Genomic DNA, 26,079 nt, shown 5'->3' with positions numbered 1-26,079 from the left:
GGAGCCAGGGGGCCCAGGGGAAGGGCAAACAGCACGTTCCATCTAGGCCAGAGTGGAGAAAATGAGCCCTTGCTATACTGTATTCAGTACTTAAAATATCTGGTATTTACTATATGCAAATAATACCTCAATAAAGTAGGTAGGGTTTTTTGTTGTTGTTGTTGTTGTTTTTAATGTGATGGCTGCTGCGAAGCATGAAAGGGAATACAGGTGAAAGGATTCTGCTCAAGACCTTCCAAAAAACCTTTGACTGGGCACAGAGGGTGGGCGTCTCTCCTCCAAGCCAGGACAGCCTCTCAAGAGGCTTCATGCAACACTCTCCCGCTAGGGGGCAGTAGTTACCAGCGACCGCGCTCCGTCCACAGCCCCAGGCGTGGGCAGGGACGCAGAGGGACCCCGGAGGTGATAAGGTACCCAGTGGCTCACTGAGCTTAGTCCTGGAGCCCATAAGTTGGGGTCGCTCACCCCGCGGAGGGACCGAGAGCGGCAGGCCCAGCGGGTCTCACCTTGGGGGAAGGGAGCCTGAGCTCCAGGGCACACAGTGACCTCCTCCGGCCCTGGCTGTCGGGCAGCCCTGGGCCAGTGACCTGTCCCCCACCTGCGGAATGTAGAGGGCGGAAGCGGCACCCGCCCCTGGCCTGTTTTCAGGGTGCAGGACGCCGCGGCAGTGGCTGCCAAGAAGCTGCGTCTGGGTGAAATTCACCCTGCGTCTCCTGCGCCGCTGCCCAACCCGGCTGGCGGAGCCTCGCCGCTGCGCCAGTCTTTCCCCGACCTGCTCTGCTGGTGGAGCGGGTCGTCTGAGCAGTAGCAAGCCCCACCCACAGAGAACTCAGAGATCGCCCTTTGGAATGACAAAGAAGCATGGCCTAAAACTGTTCTGCTTAATTGTCCCTGTTGCTAAATAGGCGGATCTCCAGGCGTCGCCAAGGAGGGGACTGCTAAGGGGATGAGCTGAAAAGCGGGGAGGGGGAGACCAGCCACTGCCCAAGTGCCGTGACCCAAGGGCCACCGGGGACCCTCCCCCAGCCCTGGGGCTACTCCGCCCTGGGTGTGCGGGTCTCCAGCCCCCTCCACCACACCTCCGCCCCGCCTGGCGCACTGCCTGGTTTGCCTAGTTCCCCGGACCAGACCAAGAGGCCGCTTCGCTGAGGACACACCGCCGGCTCCAGCCCTTTAGTCCGGGCGGCTCCCGACCCACCCCCTACCCGTGGGGCTCTCGCGGGCCGGGCCGGAGGCCGCCAGCTGGGCAGGTGCAGCCGGGAGCAGCGCGCGCTCGGTGAGTCGCCCGAGCGGCTCTGGAAGAGTTGATGGGGATCAAAGAAGAAGGAGGGAAGGTCAGGGAGGAAGGTGATTGTTTCCATTTCTATCTTTGCTAGCTGCCTCGAGACCAGCAGAAGCTAGGGGACTCGGGAGGCCGGCTAAGGAGCTACGGCCTCCACGGTTTTAGGGGCAAATTTCTTCAAACTGGGATCCACTGGCTCTGAGCACTGACCTGCCCCAGCCTCTAGGCCATGAGGTTTTCTCAGGAAGGGGAAGGGAGCCGGGGGATATCCTCCACTATGGAGCACTAGCTCTGAACCCAGATAGAGGCCTAGACTTAAATCCTTTCCTACTACTCTGCTGCTGGGGGGTCCTGTAACTTTACTGAGCCTCACTTTCCCCATCTATAAAATGGGGATATAATGCTACCTCCCAGGGTCCCTGTGAAGATGAAATCAAAAGGCAGTGTAAAATGCTACACAGATAGGTCTTCATTTGCCAGAGAAGAATAACTATTTCTGGTCTCATGGGGTGCACTTTGGGCCAGGCCTATCCTTTCCAAGGGTGAGGGGATGGCCTCCCTGACCAGGAGTCACATGGGAACACAGACAAGAGCCCTGCTGCAGGAGATCCTGCGGCACTCTGGTGAGTGGCTGTCAGGCCTCTGCGTGGGCCGCACAATAGACAAGGACAGTTTTCCTTAAGGAGGACATCCCTCACCAGACCTTCTTCCCAGACACCTTCCCCTAAGAAAACTGAGAACCCCTGTTGAATGAACACCTGAAAACTCCCTGCTACAGAGCCAAGTTCTCATTTTGCAGGTGGGAACTGCAAGGTCAGGGATGGTTACATGATGTTATAAGTTGGTAGAACTACCTTCCTCTCATCTACTCTCTCTTATGTGTGTTTAATCCTGCGTGCTGCCTTCTCTGTTAAACAAAGGCTAGATGTGGGGCCATGTGGGCAGCCAGAGAAGAAGGCACCAGGGTCAGACTGGCATGCTCCCAGGAAAGAGCGCTCTGCAGGGGTTACTGGGGCTCTCTGGGTCCAGGTGAGGATGAAATGCAGCACCAAACAGGAAAATGGACTCAGGAAAGCCACCCTCACTCTCTGAACCTGGGATGGACACTGGAGTTTGGAACAAGACCTTGCCCTATTTTGAGCCAGAGAAGACTCTTATTTGTCTGTTGAGCAGGGGCCCCCTTCTCCAACATTTCCTTCCACACAGTCTTTAAAACCTGCTCCTAATACGGGATCCGGATCCGGATCCGGATCCGGAGAGGGCTGAACCTTCAGCTTGCTGCCCTTTCCTGTAAGCAACAATCTGGCAGTTTTGTCAGGAAGAAGTTTAAGTTGGAAGATAACATGCGATGGCTGCCATTCTGGGCCATGCTCCTTCACAGCTGCGTCCCCAGAGCAAGATTCTGCGCATACTGAAAGGTAGGGCACCGAGATCCAGCCCCAGGCCTCTGGACTCAGCGAGAAAGACGAGTCTCTCTGCCCAAGCGTCCTGTGCTCTAGCCTCCCTGTGGTGCTCTCTTCCCCAGCCACCTTCCCACTCACCCCTACCCACCCCGCGCCCGGCGCAGTGGTTTCTGCTTCTTTGTACCCCTGCCACTAAAATGGTCTCTCCCTGCTGCCTGCACTCAGACATCCCCCCGCCTCCCCCCGCCCCCCCACCCCGTGCACACGCGCGCTGGCTACCCCTGACTATGGATATCAGGACCCGCTCCCTGCTCTGCAGTCGAATCTCCGCGGCCCTGGCCTTTATTCCAAACCCTCTTGTTCCCTGTCCTCGCAGAGACACGGGCGGGCTGTGGGATTTGCAGGATTTGGAACCCCGCTGGGCAGCTCAGGGTGCTTACTAGCATAAACAGGCTTGCATACTGATGGGGTTTAGGTGGGTAGTTGCCACGCCCCATGCTGTTGGCTCCGCCCCCTGGTGCTGTTGCCCTCCTCCAGCGTGGTCTCAGCCCCGGGAGCCAGCCGCTGGACGAGCAGCGATTGTCTCCTAAAGAACTCCCACACTTGTTAAGTTCAATGCCCTGCGATGTTGCCATCCGCTCCAGAGGAGATCTATCCTTGACCCTCTATCCTTGACCCTAGCCGTGCAGTGGTCCCATCCAGGTGGACTCAAGGGGCTGAGATGAATCCGAATGGATCCCAGATCGGGGAGACCTCAGACAGGACAGAGAAGCAATGAGACAGCACAGTGCAAGGCCTGCCCCAGGATGTTGCAGAAATGGGCTAGGGAGAGCTTCTCAGGGGGTCCAGACAGTTTGTTTAATCCATCTTCACGACAGCTCTGAGGTAGGGTTATACTCATTTTACAGATAAATAATACATTGGAGTTGAGAGACTAAGTGCTCTTTCACCATGACAGAGCAAGAATTTGAAACTAGGTCGGTTCAGTGCCAAAGCTTGTCTTAACCTCCATATTTTAAGGGTATCCTGCAAAGGGAGCAATGTGAGCAAAGAATAGAGGAGGAGACTACAGAAAAAGGTCATGTTTCTGGAGCACCGAGCTCTGTACACAGAGGTGAGAGTGGAGGCTGGAGAGATTGCTGAGGACCTTGGAGAGCCTTGGAAGTCATAATCAGCAATGTGGGCTTGGTCCTGAGGGTGGTGAGGGGCTGACCCCCCACCCCCCTTCAGAGGTTTTATACAGGAGAGTCACGCACGCTCTCTGGGTGCAGTTAGGAGTGTGGGTTCAGGTGGGAGAGGAAAAGCAGAGAAATTAGTGTGGTCTACTTTAGACCATCTTGCTTCTCAATATTTTATTATGCACACATAGAAAATGATTTGTTTTTAAGATGGAAGATGACCCTTGGGTCTCTGGACTCAATACCTGGATAAACTAGTTTCCTCTCTGCTGCAGGGAACACGGGGGTGGGGCGGGGGTGGGGGCGGTAGGGCAAGTCATTGGGAAATGATATGTTCTTTTTGGCTGCCCTGTGTTTGAGGGAAGTGCAGAAGCCTAACAGGAAGTGGATTAGATTTCTGGAGTCAGACTGGGTCCAACTCCTACTTGCATCAGTCTACTCAGTTGGTTGCTTTGAGTAAAAAAACTTAATCTCTCTAAACCTATTCTTTCATCTGTAAGATAGGGATAAGAATAGAATTTTAGGGTTGTGATGAGAGTAAAATGAGATAACGTACTGTGCCTGGAGCATGAAAGTTGCTCAGTCTGACTCTTTGTCAGTTTTACAGTATGAAAATCCATGCCAAAATTACATGGAATAGTCCATAGTCCATGTAATTCTCCAGGTCAGAATACTGGAGTGGGTAGCCGTTCCCTTCTCCAGAGGATCTTCCCAACTGAGAGATCAAACCCAGGTTTCCCACATTGCAGGTGGATTCTTTAACAGCTGAACCACCAGGGAAGCCCCAGAATACTGGAGTGGGTAGCCTATTCCTTCTCCAGTGGATCTTCCAAACCCAGGAATCGAACCAGGGTCTCCTGCATTGCAGATTCTTTACCAGCTGGAGCCCAGGGAAGCCCAGGGAAGCCCCTGCCTGGAGCATAAGTATCTTAAAATGGCAATTCTATTATTTTTTAAATTTATTATTAGTAAATCTGAATCTCAGGAAAAACAATTTCTGAAGTCATCAAAAGGAAATGGAAATCATGAAAATAAATGAGATGCCCCAAAGAGTGTGGATGATGAGGAAGAAGTACTTCGTGGACAGTAGTGGACAGAGGAAGAGGCGCCTAAGAAGAAATGGTCAAAGGAAAAGAAGGAAAGCCATCAATCAGAGCCTGGTGTCATAGAAGCCACACACATGACGTAGCTACACGGCCAATCCTCTGTCTCACTTCCTCCTTCTAATAGAACCTGATGTTGTTAGGGAAAGCCCTCTTCTCTGGATGTCTGTGTGCCTTAAAGGTGGCAGCCAAGTGCCCCAACTTCAAACCAGGAAATGGGTCCTCAATGGAAATCCCATTTCCCTTGCCACTGATTGGTTTAGGAAGGTGTATCTGATACCCTTCTGGCCAATGGGACTTAGTGAAAAGTCAGGTGGGGGACATCTAGAAATGATTCCTTTGATTTAAAGAGATGTACATGCAAATCAAAACCATAATAAATACCAGTTCACATCCACTAGGATGACTAGAATTTAAAAAGCCAGATAGCAACAAATGTTGGTCATGATTTGGGAAATTCAGAGTCCGTACTGATGGTGGGAAGCACTTGGAAAAGAACCTGGCTGTCTGTCAAATGACTAAACACAAAGTTAACATGTGACCCAGCAGTTCCACTCCTAGACATATGCCACGGGAAATGAAACTGTGTTTCCACACAGAACCTTCTAGGCAAGTGCTTATAGCAGCAGCATTCACGATATCTAGAAGTTCAACTCAAATAGTCATCAACAGATGAATGGATACACAAATGTGGCATAGCCATAGAATAGAATAGCACTTGGCTATTTGGGGAAGGAAATGGCAACCCACTCCAGTGTTCTTGCCTGGAGAGTCCCAGGGACGGGGGAGCCTAGTGGGCTGCCGTCTATGGGGTCGCACAGAGTCGGACACGACTGAAGCAACTTAGCAGCAGCAGCAGCATAAAAAAGGAAATCAGTACTGATACCTGCTACAACATGGATGAACCTTGGAAACATTCTAAGTGAGAGAAGCCAGCCACCAAAGACCACATACTATATGACTCCATTCATATGAAAGTCCAGAACAGGAAACCTATAGAGACAGAAAATAGATTAGTCGGGGCTTAGGGCTGGGGTGGTAAGCAGGGGAATGGGATATGAGGTTTCTTCTTGGAGGTAAATATTCTGAAGATGATGATAATGATTACACATATCTGTGAATATACTAAAATCACAGAACTATATACATTAAATGAATTGTATGCATGTTATATGTCAATAAAACTATTTTAAAAGAAGCAACAACAAAAAAAGACATGCATAAAAAACACAGACTCTTCTCCACATTGTCTTGTTTAGATGGGATGGCTGGAAGGGCACCAGCCGTCTTGCTGCCCGCGTGAGGGTGATGTCTACATAACAAGACAGGCAGAATCACAAAGATCACCGAGAAGCCCAAAGGAACCTTGGCAGCAGCAAACTCTGCTCGTCTTGTTATGTGACGTGATAAATTGTTTACACCGTTTTGAGTCAGAGTTTTTGTTGATGTTCTCCAACAATCATGTACTTTTTAATCCCCAAGGAGTTTCATATAGGAAAACAGTTGCTTATGAAAACTTCAGAGGTGCTGGATGGGCAGGCTCAAGCTGACCCTCCAGGAACGTCTCCTAGAAGCTGCAAAACTGACCCATTGTTGGAGCTACTACCTTTGTCCCCCTGTCAGGAGGGTGGGACACAGGAAGCCACTCCTGCAATGATTAAGTTCAAGGACACAGAGCAAACACAACATTGTAAATCAACTATACTCCAATAAATCATTTTTTTAAAAAGAAACACAATGTATTACTTGTGACCTCGGAATCAGCAATGGGGTTGTGACCTCATAACCCAAAGATCTTTGCTCCCTGTCAGCACCCTAGCGAAGCTGGTGAGTGAAACTGGAGTGCTGATTGAGAAAACTTACCCGCCTCCTTGACCTTACCACCAGAAGAAAGCAGTGCAGCAGGAGGATGGCCTCCACTCGACTCCACCTTCTGGATGTCTCCTATCTAAGGCCCAACTCCTACTTCCATCTCAGATCTCTCCTCTGAAGTCATTTTTCCTTCTGCCGGATATATATTTGTGTATACGTCTACATGTGTGTATATATGTATGCTGCTGCTGCTGCTGCTAAGTCGCTTCAGTTGTGTCCGACTTTGTGCGACCCCATAGACGGCAGCCCACTAGTCTCCACCATCCCTGGGATTCTCCAGGCAAGAACACTGGAGTGGGTTGCCATTTCCTTCTCCAATGCATGAAAGTGAAAAGTGAAAGTGAAGTCGCTCAGTCGTGTCCGACTCTAGCGACCCCATGGACTGCAGCCTACCTGGCTCCTCCATCCATGGGATTTTCCAGGCAAGAGTACTGGAGTGGGGTGCCATTGCCTTCTCTGTGTATATATATATATATCTCCTTTCAAATGTCCTAGGATCTTCTTGTGAAGGTCTTTCAGTTTTGGTTTACCTGAAAATACCTTTGTTTTGTCCTCATTCTTGAATTTTTTTTTTCCTAGACAAAGAAGATAGACTGGTAGTTATTTTCTCTTCTTTTTTCTTTTATCTATTTGCTTTATTCCTGGGGGAAGGAAGGCAGCATACATCTGGACAATTTGACTGTTCTCTTTCCCCACAGTGTGGACCAGATTGCAAGGTGGAGCCTAGGGACCAGAGCTCTTCCAACACAGACACAGCAGATGAAAGCACAGTGATGGGACACGTGGTCAAGGGGGAAAAGCAGGTGAGTGTGGGATGGAGTTTCCCTGGTGTGGCAGAGCTGGTCATTGGCCAAGAAGCTCTGGGTGGTCTCGGGATAAGCACAAGGGGAGGGTGTACTTCTCAGAGCCACAGCCCAGGAGAATAGGTCCCTGGCCCCAGGAAGGCACGAGCAGCGCCCACACAGCCCCTGCCTAACCGACCTGTAACTGTTTTCTCTCAGCGTATAAATATTCTCTTTCATGAAGGCCTGCTGCCTACAGCCACTTTTGATACCAAGTGGCCAGAGTTCAGTTTGGGGATTTCTCTGGTGATCCAGTGGCTAAGACTCTGTGCTCCCAATGCAGAGGGCCCAAGTTCCATCCCTGGTCATGGAACTAGATCCCACATACCATAACTAAAGATCCCACATGCCGAAACTAAGATCCAGTGCACCCAAATAAATAAATATTATAAAATAATAAAAATAAAATCTTAATCAAAAACACAAATGCTTCAACCATAAACCATTAGTTGAAGAAGAAATTACAATGGAATTAGAAAATATTTAGAATCAAAAGCTGATGAAAATATTATATAACAAAACATGTGGGATGCAGTTAATATAGTATTCAGAGAAAATGTATAACTATAAATATTTCTCATAAGAAAATAAGCTCAAAAATGAATGAGCTCAAAAGTCTCAAAATTAATGAGCTGTGTCCATATCAAAATAATATCCCAAAAAGTAAAAGGGAGATAAAACTAAATATAAGAAAAAATTAATTTTAAAAAGATGAACAAGCCAGAAGCTGATTTTTCAAAAATATTCATAACATTGACAAAATTCTGGTGAAAATGATTAAGAGATAAAAAACGAAGGCACAGATAATCAATATTAGGCATAGCACAACCAGAAAAGGATACTTGTCATGCAATAAATATAAAAAATATATAAAGAATTCCTATACATGGTAAGAAGAAGACAACCAATGGTTCAAAAGGAATTCCATAGAAGGAACACCCTTTCACAAACATTTGAAAAGGTGTTGAGGACTTCCCTCGTGGCCCGGTGATGAGGACTCTGCTTTCCCACTGCAGTGGGCACATGCTCAATCCCTGGTCAGGGAACTAAGATCCTGTGTAGCCAAAAAAGAAAAGGTTAGTAATCAGGGAAATAAATGCTAATACCTACAAGATTCACAAAATCAAATATCAGACAATACAAAATATAAACGAGCACATGAAACAGGGGCTCTCCACTATCTGCTTTGGGAAACAGCCTTGTTTGATGAAGCTAAAAGTGTGCATACCCATATATATCTTTTGCCTAAAACATTATATTTTTTCTTAATCTTACTGAAAATATTATTTCTTTTCTGAATTCTTTCTTCCTTTAACTACAACATCTTCATTTTAATATAAAATTTATCCTCCTTATTTTCTCATAATAATGAAATTTGACTTTTTATTTTAAAGTGGAGATTTAGCCCCTCATCTAGTTGATCTTAAACATTTTAGTATCATGATTGTATTAAAATATACTGAGGACCCCCAAAGAGCTTTTTATGTGAGGTGTAGCTATTGCTATTTACCATTTTAGAAATTAAAACTGAGAAATATTTTTAAAGATAAAGTATGCATACCCTATGACTCAGAGATTCCAATTCTAGGTATGTACTTCAGAGAACTCTTGAATAAGAATCTTACAGGAGTGTTATTAAGAATAAAAAAGAAAAAGCTTGTAAACCCCTGGCAATAACCTAGCTGGTAAATAACAGTAGAAGGGTAAGTAAGCTTTAGTATATTCACCAGTAGAATACATATAACAATGAAAGGAACTGCAGCTTCAGAGAACAACCTGGTGAATACTGTTATCAAATGTTGAATAAAAAAAGCAAGTTATCAATGAGTTACATAAAGAATTACCCCATTAATCTAAAATTCAAACACAGTTATAAACACTGAATTATTTACAGTGTGATGGTCAGTTTTTTTGTGTCCACTTGGCTAGGCTAGAGTTCCCAGTTATTCAATCAAATACTAAGTGTTGCTGTGAAGGTATTTTGTAGATGCATAAAAGCCCATAATCAGTTGATTTTAAGTAAGGGGGAAAGTGAAGTGAAAGTGAAAGTGAAGTCGCTCAGCCGTGTCAGACTCTTTGTGACCCCATGGATTGTAGCCTATCAGACTCCTCCATCCATGGGATTTTTCAGGCAAGAGTGCTGGAGTGGATTGACATTTCCTTCTCCAGGGGATCTTCCCAACCCAGGAATCGAACCCTGGTCTCCCGCATTGCAGGCAAACGCTTTACCGTCTGAGTCACTAGGGAAGCCCAAGTAAGGGGGATTATTCCAATAATAATCTGTATAGACCTGATGCAATCATTTGAAAGGCTTTCAGAGCAGAACCAAGGTTTTCCTGAGTAAGAAGAAACTCTCCACAGTGGACTGCAGCTTCAACTTCTGCCCAGAAGTTGCAGCCTGCCTTTCCTAATGGCCTGCCCTACAGATTTCAGACTTTCCTAGCCAGCCCCACAAACGCATAAGCCAATTCATTGCAATAAATCTTAAAACTGGTCTCCTACTGATTCTCTTTCTCTGGTTGACCCTTGACTTTTGGATTTTGGTACTGGAGGTGGTTCTGGAGGAGTAGAATTTTTTTTTAATTTATTTATTTGGCTACATTGGGTCTTAGTTGTGGCAGAGGGGATCTTTTCAGTTTAGTTCAGTCATTCAGTCATGTCCAACTCTTTGTGACCCCCATGGACTGCAGCATACCAGGCTTCCTTGTCCATCACCAACTCCCAGAGCTTGCTCAAACTCATGTCCAATGAGTCAGTGATGCCATCCAACCATCTCATCCTCTGTTGTCCCCTTCTCCTCCTGCCTTCAATCTTTCCCCAGCATCAGGGTCTTTTCAAATGAGTCAGTTCTTTACATCAGGTGGCCAAAGTATTGGAGCTTCACCTTCAGCATCAGACCTTCCAATGAATATTCAGGACTGATTTCCTTTAGGATTGACTGGTTTGATCTCCTTGCAGTCCAAGGGACTCACAAGAGTCCTCCGACACCACAGTTCAAAGCATCAATTCTTTGGTGCTCAGCCTTCTTTATGGTCCAACTCTCACATCCATACATGACTACTGGAAAAAAGCCATAGCTTTGACTATGCAGAGCTTTGTCAGTAAAGTAATGTCTCTGCTTTTTAATATGCTGTCTAAGTTTGTTGTAGCCTTTCTTTCAAACAGCAAGCATCTTTTAATTTCATGGCTGCAGTCACCATCCACAGTGATGTTGGGGCCCAAGACAATAAAGTCTGTCACTGTTTCCATTGTTTCCCCATCTATTTGCAATGAAGTGATGGGACTGGATACTGGGATGTGAACTCTGAATTGCAGCATGTGGGATTTAGTTTCCAACAGGAAATTTACCCTAGAGGAACAGAATCTTAAGGATGAATTCTCTGAACACATCCTGGATTTTCTGGAACTGGATCTGTAGTCTGATTAGAGTTCAAGGCACTAATGACTCTTTCACATGGTAAAGAGGGTACTGGTAGTCCATGGAGGGATGATACTAGAAACATGAAAAATATTGCTGTTGGATACTCCAGGCAAGGTTTTGAGTGATGTTCAAACATTTTAGTTAAACTAAATAGTATAATGAGAGTGCCTGGTAGTTCCTAACTGCTGGACAAAATGGGAAAAGAAAAGGATGAGCTCATGACTTCAAATTCCCAGCTCAAGATCCTCATAAAATGACCCCCAAACTTGCTGAAAAACAAACCCAGTATCTCACCCAGTGAGTGGCTGAGTTACAAGGCAAATTAAATTCCCAGTCTCAATGGTATCTACTGTTAAAAGGAGGGCATTGACTGGGAAGAGATGGGATACTGTTGGAATGAGAACAAATTGGAAGACCCTGACAGAGATGGGGATGTTGAGTCCCTGAATTCTGATGAGACTATTTGACCAGTACTAATGCATCTGAGGGGATTAACTCTGCATTGAAAACTGTAATGGCCTCCCTGAAGCAGCTGCTTTGCAAGACAGTGCTGTTCCTCCTCAGGACCCTCCCCCACCACTCCCTTTGCTTCTAGATCTATCATTAGACTCAGGCAAGTCCCAGCACGACCCTAAAGGTCGTGTACCAAATGTAACCCACAGGGAGGTGTGCTCTACACCAAAGGCTGCACGATTTTCCCAGTTGAGCAGACAGACAGCCAGTGAATATATAATTTAATGTCAGAGTGGAATCACTGTGCAAGACCTGCTCCCCAGCCCCAGGAGGGGCAGAGGACACACTTTTCACCAGCAAAGGAATGACATCCCTCCCACCCCTGCAGCCTCACCCCACCAAGCCAGGCAGAGATGAGAAGGGCCATGACTCATCTTTACCAGTACTTTTCCGAGTCCCTCTGATCAGACCAGCGTGTCATGTGCTCCACCCTGAACCAATCAATGTGGGCAGTGGGATGGCAAATGTTATTTGACTTAAACCTTTCAGGATCTATGCCTGGGTCTGGGGATGGAATTAAATCCCAAGCCACATAGCTGAAAATAGGTGATAGAGGGTGAGGAGTGCAAGTTCTGAATGTGAATTCTAAGTGCTATTATCCAGAAGGGGGAATAGATGGTGAGCATCAAACAGGATGAATTTCCTGTCGCTGCAGAAGGAAAACAGAACAGACTCGGGACCCAGGCTTGTTCTGTAACTACTCACAGCAGAGCAGGGCAGGCTGGTTTCTGTGCTCCCAGTCAGCGTAATGGATTTGGTATTTTAATCTACTCATGCGGTAAAAGTTCTTTACTTAGAGAAAAGCTCCAAACCCATGCAAAATGTATCTTGACAATTGGACTAAAGCAAATCCTGTTTATTTTAGTAGTCAGTAGAAGTGCTGGAGGAGACCGAGGAGAGCATGGGACCCATGAGCTGGACTCTGGCCACTGGAGGCCCCTAACCCCCTCTGTTCTGCTTGCCTTCCTCACGCCAGAAACTGCCCAAGAACAGAACTCTGATAGTCCTGTGGTGCTGAGACCGTCTGGACAGTGTATATAACGGAGCCCAGTTCAGTCCTCTGTGTAAACTTTAGGATTCTGGCAGGCGGTGTGTGGAGGTCTGTTATCCTGCAGCCACCCAAGACAAGCCTGGTAAGTAGGTTCTCTTGCTTCTTAAACCTGCCACCTACCAATCTGCAGTGGTCTACCTCTTTCTTCAGGGCTTCCCTGGTGGCTCAGCTGGTAAAGAATCCTCCTGCAATGTGAGAGACCAGGGTTCGATCCCTGGGTTGGGATGATCCCGTGGAGAAGGGAATGGCAATGCACTCCAGTATTCTGGCCTGGAGAATTCCATGGACCGTATAGTCCATGGGGTTGCAAAGAGTGGGAAATGACTGAGCAACTTTCACTTCACTTCACTTTACCTCTTTCTTCAGGCTTTCCAGGCCCCTTCACCTTCAGAAGCTCCTAAGGAGACTGTGAACTAACACCTAGGTGTCTGGAGCAGCTTTATTATTTGTGCCTCAACTGAAAATAATACTAGCAGTCTCCCATCAGTCACTTACACACGTGGAGTCTGCATGCTAAGTGCCCACCGTGCGTGCGTGTGTGCATGCATGCTCAGCTGTGTCCGACTCTTTGTGGCCCTACGGACTGTAGCCCGCCAGGCTCCTCTGTCCATAGAATTTTCCAGGCAAGAATACTGGAGTGGGTTGCCATTTCCTACTCCAAGGAAATCTTCCCAACCCAGGGATTGAACTGGCATCTCTTGCATATCCTGCATTGGCAGGTGGACTCTGTACCACTGACCACCATGCATCAGCTCTCAAATCTCCCTCAACTCTATGAGCTTAATATTATCATCTGACTTTGTCAATGAGGAGTCTGAGGTTAGGGATATAGGCAGCTTGTCCAAGGCAACAAGCTACCTAAGGGCAGAGTTGGGATCTTAGCCAGGCCTGCAGGCCTGCAAAGTTTGTCCTCTGTGATGGACATTGTGCTTCTTCCCTACCCCTGTCTCCACCGCAAGTCCCTGCACTGTCCTGCAGTATCATACTGGCTGTTAATGAAAAAATATATATATATATTGATTAAACCTTTACATCCCAGTACTAAGTTTGACCTCATCTTCTATCTGAAAGATATCTGACTTCCCTGGTGGCTCAGACAGTAAAGCATCTGCCTGAAATGTGGGAGACCCGTGTTCGATCCCTGGGTCGGGAAGATCCACTGGAGAAGGCAATGGCACCCCAGTCCAGTACTCTTGCCTGGAAAATCCCATGGACAGAGGAGCCTGGTAGGCTACAGTCCACGGGGTCACAAAGAGTCGGACATGACTGAGCGACTAAACTTTATTTTCTTTCTTTTCTATCTGAAAACTCTAAAAGTCAGGATATTCACTGGCTCTGGAAAAATAGTCTGTACCATTCAGTTGTAAAGTTCAAGCTGAGGCCCCAAAACTTATATTTTAAGCTCTGTGAGGTTTCAGTATCAGGAGGCTCCTGGTCGGCATCTGCCAGATTCCTGTTCTGTTGCTTCGTCTTGTCTCCTCTGTTGTGACTTGATATCACACCTGTGAACAATAGCTGTTTAAGTTCAAGCTTTAAAATATCGAAGCCAGGGAGCAGTTACCATATGTTTTTCTGGAGGAGTAACAAACAGACCTGTTTTTTGTCAGACCTGTTTTTCTGTTCACCCGAGATGGTACACTCTGCCTCTGGCAGAGGCGTGGGTTGGCCGTGGCCTGCTGCAGGGTTGGGGCATTGAGTGCTGCAGCGCATGCAAGGGACCTTTTGAAGGAGGTCACCATCATCTTCATTACCCCCACCATGTTTGGTTTCAGGTCAAACAATAAGAGGGGAACAGAGCCCTGCCCATCAACAGGAAATTGGGTTAAAGATTTACTGAGCATGGCCCCGCCCATCAGAATAAAACCCAGTTTCCCCCAGTCAGTCTCACCCATCAGGAAGCTTCTATAAGCCTCTTATCCTTATCTTTCAGGGGCAGACAGAATGAAAACCACAATAACAGAAAACTAATCAAACTGATCACATGGACCACAGCCTTGTCTAGCTCAGTGAAACTATGAGCCATGCCGTGTAGGGCCACACAAGACAGACCAGTCCTGGTGGAGAGTTCTGCACAAATGCGGTCCACTGGAGAATGGAATGGCAAACCACTTCAGTATTCGTACCTTGAGAACCCCATGAACAGTATGAAAAGGCAAAAAGATAGGACGCTGAAAGATGAACTCCCCAGGTTGGTAGGTGTCAGTATGGTACTGGAGAAGATAATTTCTCCAAGCTGGAGAAATAATTCCAGAAAGAATGAAGAGATGAAGCCAAAGAGAAAACAATGCCCAGTTATGGATGTGACTGGTGATGGAAGTAAAGTCTGATGCTATAAAGAACAATATTGCATCAGATCAGATCAGATCAGTCGCTCAGTCATGTCCGACTCTTTGCCACCCCATGAATTGCAGCACGCCAGGCCTCCCTGTCCATCACCAACTCCCGGAATTCACTGAGACTCACGTCCATCGAGTCAGTGATGCCATCCAGCCATCTCATCCTCTGTCGTCCCCTTCTCCTCCTGCCCCCAATCCCTCCCAGCATCAGAGTCTTTTCCAATGAGTCAACTCTTCGAATGAGGTGGCCAAAGTACTGGAGGTTCAGCTTTAGCATCATTCCTTCCAAAGAAATCCCAGGGCTGATCTCCTTCAGAATGGACTGATTGGATCTCCTTGCAGTCCAAGGGACTCTCAAGAGTCTTCTCCAACACCACAGTTCAAAAGCATCAATTCTTTGGTGCTCAGCCTTCTTCACAGTCCAACTCTCACATCCATACATGACCACAGGAAAAACCATAGCCTTGACTAGACGAACCTTTGTTGGCAAAGTAATGTCTCTGCTTTTCAATATGCTATCTAGGTTGGTCATAACTTTCCTTCCAGGGAGTAAGCGTCTTTTAATTTCATGGCTGCAGTCACCATCTGTAGTGATTTTGGAGCCCAAAAAATAAAGTCTGCCACTGTTTCCACTGTTTCCCCATCTATTTCCCATGAAGTGATGGGACCAGATGCCATGATCTTCGTTTTCTGATTGTTGAGCTTTAAGCCAACTTTTTCACTCTCCACTTTCATTTTCATCAAGAGGCTTTTGAGTTCCTCTTCACTTTCTGCCATAAAGGTGGTGTCATCTGCATATCTGAGGTTATTGATATTTCTCCTGGCAATCTTGATTCCAGCTTGTGTTTCTTCCAGTCCAGCGTTTCTCATGATGTACTCTGCATATAAGTTAAATAAACAGGGTGACAATATACAGCCTTGACGAACTCCTTTTCCTATTTGGAACCGGTCTGTTGTTCCATGTCCAGTTCTAACTGTTGCTTCCTGACCTGCATACAAATTTCTCAAGAGGCAGATCAGGTGGTCTGGTATTCCCATCTCTTTCAGAATTTTCCACAGTTTATTGTGATCCACACAGTCAAAGGCTTTGGCATAGTCAATAAAGCAGAAATAGATGTTTTTCTGGAACTCTCTTGCTTTTTCAATGAGCCAGAGGATGTTGGCAATTTGATCTCTGGTTCCTCTGCCTTTTCTAAAACCAGCTTGAACATTAGAAAGTTCACGGTTCACATATTGCTGAAGCCTGGCTTGGAGAATTTTGAGCATTACTTTACTAGCGTGTGAGATGAGTGCAATTGTGCGGTAGTTTGAGCATTCTTTGGTATTGCCTTTCTTTGGGATTAGAATGAAAACTGACCTTTTCCAGTCCTGTGGCCACTGCTGAGTTTTCCAAATTTGCTGGCATACTGAGTGCAGCACTTTCACAGCATCATCTTTCAGGATTTGGAATAGCTCAACTGGAATTCCATCACCTCCACTAGCTGTGTTCGTAGTGATGCTTTCTAAGGCCCACTTGACTTCACATTCCAGGATGTCTGGCTCTAGGTGAGTGATCACACCATCATGATTATCTGGGTCGTGAGGATCTTTTTTGTACAGTTCTTCTGTGTATTTTTGCCATCTCTTCTTAATATCTTCTGCTTCTGTTACCATTTCTGTCCTTTATTGAGCTTCTGTTACCATTTCTGTCCTTTATTGAGCTCATTTTTGCATGAAATGTTCCTTTGGTATCTCTGATTTTCTTGAAGAGATCCCTAGTCTTTCCCATTCTGTTGTTTTCCTCTATTTCTTTGCATTGATCGCTGAGGAAGGCTTTCTTATCTCTTCTTATCTCTTTCTTATCTTATCTTTCTTTCTTATCTCTTGCTATTCTTTGGAACTCTGCATTCAGATGTTTATATCTTTCCTTTTCTCCTTTGCTTTTCGCTTCTCTTCTTTTCACAGCTATTTGTAAGGCCTCCCCAGACAGCCATTTTGCTTTTTTGCATTTCTTTCCTATGGGAATGGTCTTGATCCCTGTCTCCTGTACAGTGTCACGAACCTCATTCCATAGTTCTTCAGGCACTCTTATCTATCAGATCTAGTCCCTTAAATCTATTTCTCACTTCCACTGTATAATCATAAGGGATTTGATTTAGGTCATACCTGAATGGTCTAGTGGTTTTCCCTACTTTCTTCAATTTCAGTCTGAATTTGGCAATAAGGAGTTCATGGTGAGAGCCACAGTCAGCTCCTGGTCTTGTTTTTGCTGACTGTATAGAGCTTCTCCATCTTTGGCCGCAAAGAATATGAAAAGGCAAAATGATAGGATACTGAAAGAGAAACTCCCCAGGTCAGTAGGTGCCCAATATGCTACTGGAGATCAGTGGAGAAATAACTCCAGAAAGAATGAAGGGATGGAGCCAAAGCAAAAACAATAGCCAGCTGTGGATGTGACTGGTGATAGAAGCAAGGTCCAATGCTGTAAAGAGCAATATTGCATAGGAACCTGGAATGTCAGGTCCATGAATCAAGGCAAATTGGAAGTGGTCAAATAAGAAATGACAAGAGTGAATGTCAACATTCTAGGAATCAGCGAACTGAAATGGACTGGAATGGGTGAATTTAACTCAGATGACCATTATATCTACTACTGTGGGCAGGAATCCCTCAGAAGAAATGGAGTGGCCATCATGGTCAACAAAGGAGTCCGAAATGCAGTACTTGGATGCAATCTCAAAAATGACAGAATGATCTCTGTTCATTTCCAAGGCAAACCATTCAGTATCACAGTAATCCAAGTCTATGCCCCAACCAGTAACGCTGAAGAAGCTGAAGTTGAATGGTTCTATGAAAACCTACAAGACCTTTTAGAACTAACACCCAAAAAAGATGTCCTTTTCATTATAGGGGACTGGAATGCAAAAGTAGGAATTCAAGAAACACCTGGAGAAACAGGCAAATTTGGCCTTGGAACACGGAATGAAGCAGGGCAAAGACTAATAGAGTTTTGGCAAGAAAATGCGCTGGTCATAACAAACACCCTCTTCCAACAACACAAGAGAAAACTCTATACATGGACATCACCAGATGGTCAACACTGAAATCAGATTGATTATATTCTTTGCAGCCAAAGATGGAGAAGCTCTATACAGTCAGCAAAAACAAGACCAGGAGCTGACTGTGGCTCACACCATGAACTCCTTATTGCCAAATTTAGACTGAAATTGAAGAAAGTAGGGAAAACCACTAGAGCATTCAGGTATGACCTAAATCAAATCCCTTATGATTATACAGTGGAAGTGACAAATAGATTCAAGGAATTAGATCTGATAGACAGAGTGTCTGAAGAACTATGGACAGAGGTTCATGACATTGTACAGGAGGCAGTGATCAAGACCATCCCCAAGAAAAAGAAATGCAAAAGGGCAAAATGGTTGTCTGAGGAGGCCTTAAATAGCTGAGAAAAGAAGAGAAGCTAAAGGCAAAGGAGAAAAGGAAAGATACACCCATTTGAATGCAGAGTTCCAAAGAATAGCAAGGAGAGGTAAGGAAGCCTTCTTCAGAGATCAATGCAAAGAAATAGTTAAAAACAATAGAAAGGGAAAAACTAGTGGTCTCTTCAAGAAAATTAGAGATACCAAGGGAACATTTCATGCAAAGATGGGCACAATAAAGGACAGAAATGGTATGGACCTAACAGAAGCAGAAGATATTAAGAAGAGGTGGCAAGAATACACAGAAGAACAATACAAAAAAGATCTTCCTGACCCAGATAACCACCACGATGGTGTGATCACTCAACTAGAGCTAGACATCCTGGAATGCAAAGTCAAGTGGGCCTTAGGAAGCATCACTACAACAAAGCTAGTGGAGGTGACGGAATTCCAGTTGAGCTATTTCAAATCCTGAAAGATGATGCTGTGAAAGTGCTGCACTCAATATGCCAGCAAATTTGGAAAACTCAGAAGTGGCCACAGGACTGGAAAAGGTCAGTTTTCATTCCAATTCCAAAGAAAGGCAATGCCAAAGAATGTTCAAACTACTGCACAATTGCACTCATCTCACATGCTAGCAAAGAAATGCTCAAAATTCTCTAAGCCAGGCTTCAATAGTACATGAACCAAGAACTTCCAGACATTCAAGCTGGATTTAGAAAAAGCAGAGGAACCAGAGATCAAATTGCCAATGTCCACTGAATCATTGAAAAAGCAAGAGAACTCCAGAAAAACATCTACTTCTTGTTTATTGACTACGTCAAACCCTTTGACTATGTGGATCACAACAAACTGTGGAAAATTCTTAAAGAGATGGTAAATTCTTAAACAGACCACCTTACCTGCCTCCTGAGAAATCTGTATCCAGGTCAAGAAGCAACAGTTAGAACTGTACATAGAACAACAGACTGGTTCCAAATTGGGAAAGGAGTATGCCAAGGTGGTATATTGTCACCCCGCTTATTTAAATGCAAAGTACATCATGCGAAATGCCGGGCTGGATGAAACAGCTGGAATCAAGATTGATGGGAGAAATATCAATAACCTCAGATATGCAGATGACACCACCCTTATGGCAGAAAGTGAAGAAGAACTAAGGAGCCTCTTGATGAAAGTGAAAGAGGAGAGTGAAAAAGCTGGCTTAAAACTCAACATTCAAAAAAGGAAGATCATGGCATCCAGTCCCATCACTTCATGGCAAATAGATGGGAAAACAATGGAAACAGTGAGAGACTTTATTTTTTTGGGCTCCAAAATCACTGCAGATGGTAACTGCAGCCATAAAATTAAAAGATGCTTGCTCCTTGGAAGAAAAGCTATGGCCAAACTAGATAGCATATTAAAAAGCAGAGACATTACTTTGCCGACAAAGGTCCATCTAGTTAAAGGTATGGTTTTTCCAGTAGTCATGTATGGATGTGAGAGGTGAACCATAAAGAAAGCTGAGTACCGAAGAATTGATGCTTTTTGAACTATGGTGTTGGAAAAGACTCTTTAGAGTCTTTGCACTGCAAGGAGATAAAACCAGTCAATCCTGCAGGAAATCAGTCCTGAATATTCATTGAAAGGACTGATGCTGAAGCTGAAACTCCAATACTTTGGCCACCTGATGCGAAGAACAGACTCCTTGGAAAAGACCCTGATGCTGGGAAAGATTGAAGGCAGGAGGAGAAAGGGATGACAGAAGATGAGATGGTTGGATGGCATCACCGATTCATTGGACGTAAGTGTGAGCAAGCTCTAGGCCTTGGTGATGGACAGGGAAGCCTGGCATGCTGCATTCCATGGGGGCCTCAGAGAGCGACTGAACTGAATGAACAAACACATTGTCAGACTTTTTTTTCTGTTCACCTGTGATGATACACTGGTGTTGATGAAAAGGTCCATTGTGCAGTCAACTCAGATTCCCACTGATCTTTGAGTCAAGGGAGTGAGAATCCCCATCAGAAAGAGTCCATTTGGGTTGGTTTAACAAGATACCACAGACTTATAAACAACATAACCTACACTTACGGCTTATTAACAACATAACCTTATTTCTCACAGTTCTGGAGGCTGGAAGTCTGAGATTACGGTTCTGGCATAATGAGGGCCTTCTTCCCGGTTCACAGTCAGCAACTTCTCACTATATCCTCACTATGTGGTGGAAGGAGTGAGAGAGCTCTTTTATAAATGCCTGGTGTCTCATAGGACCACTAATCTTCATGAGGGCTCCATCCTAATGACCTAAGCAGCTTCTGAAGGCCCCACTTCCTGACATCATTACATCAGAATTTCAACATATAAATTTGGGAAGCACTGTTTCCTTCACCTTCCAAAAGGTGTGTTCCAAGGTGTATGAAATTTGGAGGGAGTAAACTGGAGTCAATGAAGTCAAATGTAGTTCATTTTTTGCAGAGAAATGGGTGGAATCCATTGAAGTTCCTAAGTTTTCAGAACTCTAAGAACCAGGCTGCCATGCTTGCTTGTAAATAGGAGCTGGTGAGTAGAATGGGGCTGGAGACCCAGATTTGGAAGGTACTTTAATCCTACTTGCAAATATTGTATTTAGACACTTAACAAATATGGTTAGCAAGTAACCAGATTACTCAACAGAGGCCTCAGTTTCCCCATATGTAAAATGCAATAATAAGACTCACTATCTCACTATTGGAGAAGGCACTGGCACCCCACTCCAGCACTCTTGCCTGGAAAATCCCATGGACGGAGGAGCCTGGTAGGCTGAGTCCATGGGTCAGGAAGAGTTGGACACGGCTGAGCAACTTCTTTCACTTTTCACTTTAATGCATTGGCGAAGGAAATGGCCACCCACTCCAGTGTTCTTGCCTGGAGAATCCCAGGGACAGGGGAGCCTGGTGGGCTGCCGTCTGTGGGGTCACGCAGAGTCGGACACGACTGAAGTGACTTAGCAGCAGCAGCAGCCTCTCAGACTGTGGAAAGGATTAAATGAGATATGCATGTAAAGTTCCTGGATTTAGCAGGCACTTAGTAAACAGCAGCTATTATTATTAAGATTTTTATTGTGTGTAGACCCATTTTGAGTTTGTTCAGACAACCGAACGTATGATTTACATTACAATAACTAACAAATGTTATCCTTGGCAGATGTAGAGATGTGGAACCAGAATAGCATCTGCAGCAGCTGAAGTCATTCTAGACTCTGGCCCAGTGTCCCTGCAGCAATTTGATATGGAGATGGAAGCCAGGGTGCTGTGGGGCAGCCTTGGCCTGCTCCGCCTGGTGTGGTGTCTCCTTCCACAGACAGGCTACGTGCACCCAGATGAGTTCTTCCAGTCTCCAGAGGTCATGGCAGGTAAAGCTTCCCATGTGTGATTAAGATAAGTTTGTGCAGCAAAGTCTGGTCGAGGAGCTGGTTGGTTATTTAGAGCATGCGTGAATGTTCAATTGTATCTGACTTTGCAACCCCCACCAGGCTCCTCCGTCCATGGAATTTCCCAGGTAAGAGTGCTGGAGTGGGTGGCCATTTCCTTCTTGAGGGAATCTTCCCAACCCAGGCATCAAACCTGTGTCTCCTGCATTGGCAAGCGAATTCTTTACCAACTGTGCCACCTGGGAAGCCCTGGATATTTAGTTCAGAGGGAGAAAAATGTCTGTGCAAATGAGCAGTAAATCCACAAGCCTCTCTGGCATAAGAATTTGAGAGTAGGAATTTCACATCTCCTTCCTGAGGGGTGACACTGACCTTCTAAATATTACCAATGAAATGCCAGCCTCTTTGATGTTTTCCTGCTTATACCAACAGTACAGGTTTTCAGAACAAAAGCTGTTTGCGGCTTCTCAGTGGAAGGATTTCAAAGTTGGGCTTCCCCAGTGGTTGGGGAAGCCTATACAGGGCTGTGACATAATAATGAAACTTTGTTTCTGTAGGTTCATGTGATGTCTGAGGGAGCTCAGACCTAGACTGCTCACTTGTTAGAACTTCGCTTCTAGGTGGAATAGGACACATCATTAAGACAGTTGCCAGAAATCTTGAGGCTTTTCAGATGCTGTGGTCACAAGCTTTCTTCCTCATGGCTCAAGATGTCTACTTGAGCTCCAGCCATCAGGTTAAACACCAGGTCTTTCCCACCACCAGAAAAGAGATAGGCATTCCTACTGTCTTTAAGGGCATATTTTGAAAGTCACATACTTTTTGCTCATTTTCATTTTATTGGTCAGAATATGTCATGTGACCACACCTAGCTACAAAGGGATGCTAAAAAATATAGTCTGTATATCTGACCACATGCCCAGCTAAAGAGACTAAGGATGAAGGAAGAAATGGATATTAAGGAGGTATCAGTCCTTTCTGCCATAGACCTCAACAGGTGAATTTGTTTTTAAAGTTGAAAAGTCCAGTCTTATTAGTTTTTTAACCATATTTATTTTTTCTTGCTGGGTCTTCACTGCTTCACGGGCATTTTTCTCTAGTTGTGGTGAGCGGGGATATTCTTAGTTATGGTGCGAGGGCTTCTCATTGAGGTGGCTTCTCTTGTTGCAAAACACAGACTCTTTGGTGTGAGGGCTTCAGTAGTTGTGACACATGGACTCAATAGTTGTGGCCCGCAGGCTTAGTTGCTCCACAGCATGTGGGATCTTCCTGGATTGGGGATTGAACCCATGTCTCCTGCACTGACAGGCAGATTCTTTACCACTGAGCCACCAAGGAAGCCCAGGTCCAGTCTTCTTTTCCACCCCATTTTAACCTGAGCCAGCAAAAAGCAGCCAGATGATCTGACCCGAGACTTTATTTTTTCTCTTTCACCTTCTGACATAGAACTGCCAAAAGGCTGGACGAATAGGAGGAGAAGCAAAGAGCCTTAAACAACCCGTAGTGTTATCAAGTGGGAGATGTTGTGAGACCTGGAGCTAAGATGCAGAAATTAAGGTTTTTCCCTCATCCCCACTCCAAGCTCTGTGACAGTGGGGTACAGAGTCACAGACTAGCCCCACACAGGAAGTAATTTTAATTACAGGTGTATTCGTTTTAAAAACTAGGAATCCTAGATAAAACTAGTAACCTTAGACCATAAGCACAGTTGCTCACTCCCTTCCGCACTCTCACACTGCCTGTCCTGGAGGACGATCATGATCACAGAGATGCGTTTTTGACTCTGGAGACCTTAGAGCGCCAAGAAGAGGAATGGAGCCTCCCCCTGCTCCTCCTCACACACGCTGTCCAGAGTGCAGTGTTACCTTGCTTCCTAGGCGCGGGGCTGCACAGCAGACCATCACAGGCCTAGCAGCTTAACCCTGGAGTTCCATCCCAGCAGCCCCTGCCGTATGACGGTCTTCCCACTGCTGACCTGAAGCTCACAGTTCTGTAAGTCAGAAGTCCCACCCAGGCTCCCTGCTCAGGGTATCACATGGTGTGGGCTGGGCTAGTTCTTGTCTCTTCAGCACCAGCTGAAGATGACTCTGGTCTTAAGGGTTCCTGTGGCTTTTGTCACACCCATCCGGGTGCTCTCCCTGCCTTGGGGCCAGCGGTCCCCTACGACATCACCTACTCTCAGGAGTGGACTCTGTCAGCTTCACAGCCCCAGGGTTGTGTGGGGCAGAGACAGTCCTGGGGGCCGTGCTGGGGTTTGGTCTACCATGTTCTTGAGCTGAGATCTGGCTTACCCCTCCTCCTCTTTCTGCAGGGGACATCCTAGGCATTGAGGCCGCCCGGCCCTGGGAGTTTCACCCCAGCAGCCCCTGCCGCACGGCGGTCTTCCCACTGCTGACCTCTGGCTCTGCCTTCTGGCTCCTCAGGCTCTGGGAAGAGTGGGGGCCATGGCCGGGCGTGGTGAGTGGCTACTTGCTGCTGGTGGGGCCCCGACTCCTCCTCACCGCCCTCTCCTTTGCCCTGGACCTGGCCGTGTACCACCTGGCTCCAGGCTGGGGGGCGGAGCGCTGGAATGCCCTGCTCCTGCTGTCCGGGTCCTACGTCACCCTGGTCTTCTACACAAGGACCTTCTCCAACGCCATCGAGGGACTGCTCTTCGCCTGGCTGCTGGTACTGGTGTCCCCCAGGGCGGCCAGGAGCCGCACACCTAGGAAGCCCGCTCCAGGCCCGCGGTGGCATGGCTGGCTTCTTGGGGGCCTTGTGGTGGCTGGCTTCTTCAACCGGCCCACCTTTCTGGCCTTTGCTCTGGTCCCCCTCTTCCTCTGGGGCACTTGCGGAGCCACAGATCCCAGCTTCAAGTCGCTGACCCAGCAAGCCCTGACTCTGCTCCCGGGGGCAAGCCTCACTGCAGTGGCGTTTGTGGCTGTGGACAGCTGGTACTTCTCTGGTCCATCTAGACCCAGCACCCTTGTCCTTACACCTGCCAACTTCTTGCGCTACAACCTGGATCCGGTGAACCTGGCAAGGCATGGCACACATGCGAGGCTCACTCACCTGGCTGTCAACGGCTTCCTGCTCTTTGGGATGCTGCACGCCCATAGCCTGCAGGCTGCATGGCAGCAGCTGCGGGCTGGCCTGCAGGCCTTTGCCCAGATGGGCTTCCCAAGGACACTGGAAGCCTGGAGCCCACGGCCCAGCCCCAGGTCTCTCCTCCTGCTCTTCTACTTTGTGCCCCTTGCCCTGTTATCTGCCTTTAGCCACCAGGAAGCTCGGTTCCTGATTCCCCTCCTGGTGCCCCTTGTCCTGCTCTGTAGTCTGCAGACCCAGCCAGCCCCCTGCAGGGGCACTCTGGCCCTCTTCAACGTCCTGGGTGCCCTCTTCTTCGGGTGTCTGCACCAGGGGGGCCTTGTGCCTGGCCTGGGGCACCTGGAGCGGGTGGTTCATGCCCCTGAGCCCCTGCGTGTACCCACCCACTTCACACTCGTCTTCACCCACACCTACATGCCCCCCCGGCACCTCCTGCACCTCCCAGGCTTGGGCTTGCCAGTGGACGTGGTGGACATGGGTGGGGCTGAGGACTGGGTCCTGTGCCAAGCCCTGAACAACTTCACCAGACACGCAGCCTGCCAAGCGGCTGGGGGACCGTGGCTCTGCCGTCTGTTTGTGGTGACCCCTGGTACCACCAGGCCAGCCGTGAGGAAGTGCCGCTTCCCACTCAAGAGTGAGACACTCATCTTTCCCCACCTGACCCTGGAAGACCCACCAGCCCTGTCCTCCCTGCTGAGCAGTGCTTGGAGAGACCATCTCAGCCTTCATATCCTGGAGCTGGGGGAGAAGCCTGACAATATGACACAGAAGCCACTGCCCAAGACTCAGCCCTAGCTGAGGGCCCCTTTCCACCTCTAAGTGTTGGCTGGACTGGGACAGAGCCTGATTCTTTTCCTTTCCTTTCCCTTCCAGAATCCCCACCACTGCCTCTCCTGTGCACAGCCTTTGACTGTTCCACCTCCTGGGTAAACTGACATCCACTTCCCCTCAAAAACCAAAGATCTGATCAGTCATGGTCCTGATGCCAAGGTCCCCAAAGAACCTAATGTAATCAGTGACGCCAAATGCCTATTCCTGCCCTATTCCTTCCAGTCACTGTGATGTTTTAAACAAATAAATCGCACCTGATTGTGAAAGGAGACAGCAATCTCCTAATGACATTCCTGAATGACTTCTCCGAAAGCTTCCAGGATGCCTTACCTCTTGCTGTCATGACAACCCTTTGG

General features: G+C 46.9%; 1 protein-coding gene across 6 annotated transcripts; it reads left to right on the top strand.

Annotated features, from left to right (window-relative positions):
• The first annotated feature begins 396 nt into the window (after window positions 1–396).
• Window positions 397–26,000, top strand: PIGZ (phosphatidylinositol glycan anchor biosynthesis class Z). Of its 6 annotated transcripts, none has more exons than XR_003510386.1 (6): window positions 397–1,276; window positions 7,537–7,641; window positions 12,591–12,747; window positions 20,524–20,798; window positions 20,875–20,958; window positions 21,583–21,671. XR_003510386.1 is itself a non-coding variant. In XM_027537481.1 (5 exons), the coding sequence occupies exons 4-5, from the start codon at window positions 21,667–21,669 to the stop codon at window positions 25,685–25,687; spliced, it is 1,692 nt and encodes a 563-aa protein (XP_027393282.1). In that variant the 5' UTR covers window positions 709–1,276; window positions 7,537–7,641; window positions 12,591–12,747; window positions 21,583–21,666; the 3' UTR covers window positions 25,688–26,000. The 6 variants fall into 6 exon arrangements, 1 of the variants encoding a protein (XP_027393282.1); XR_003510393.1 differs by having other exon boundaries at window positions 399–1,276; window positions 20,668–20,798; XR_003510395.1 differs by having other exon boundaries at window positions 1,267–1,347.
• The last annotated feature ends 79 nt before the right edge of the window (window positions 26,001–26,079 follow it).

The sequence above is a fragment of the Bos indicus x Bos taurus genome, chromosome 1, assembly GCF_003369695.1.
Source record: "Bos indicus x Bos taurus breed Angus x Brahman F1 hybrid chromosome 1, Bos_hybrid_MaternalHap_v2.0, whole genome shotgun sequence".
Taxonomy (NCBI): Eukaryota; Metazoa; Chordata; class Mammalia; order Artiodactyla; family Bovidae; genus Bos; species Bos indicus x Bos taurus.
The sequence above is the reverse complement of the archived record's forward strand: the minus strand, read 5'-3'. Positions and strand labels throughout refer to the sequence as shown.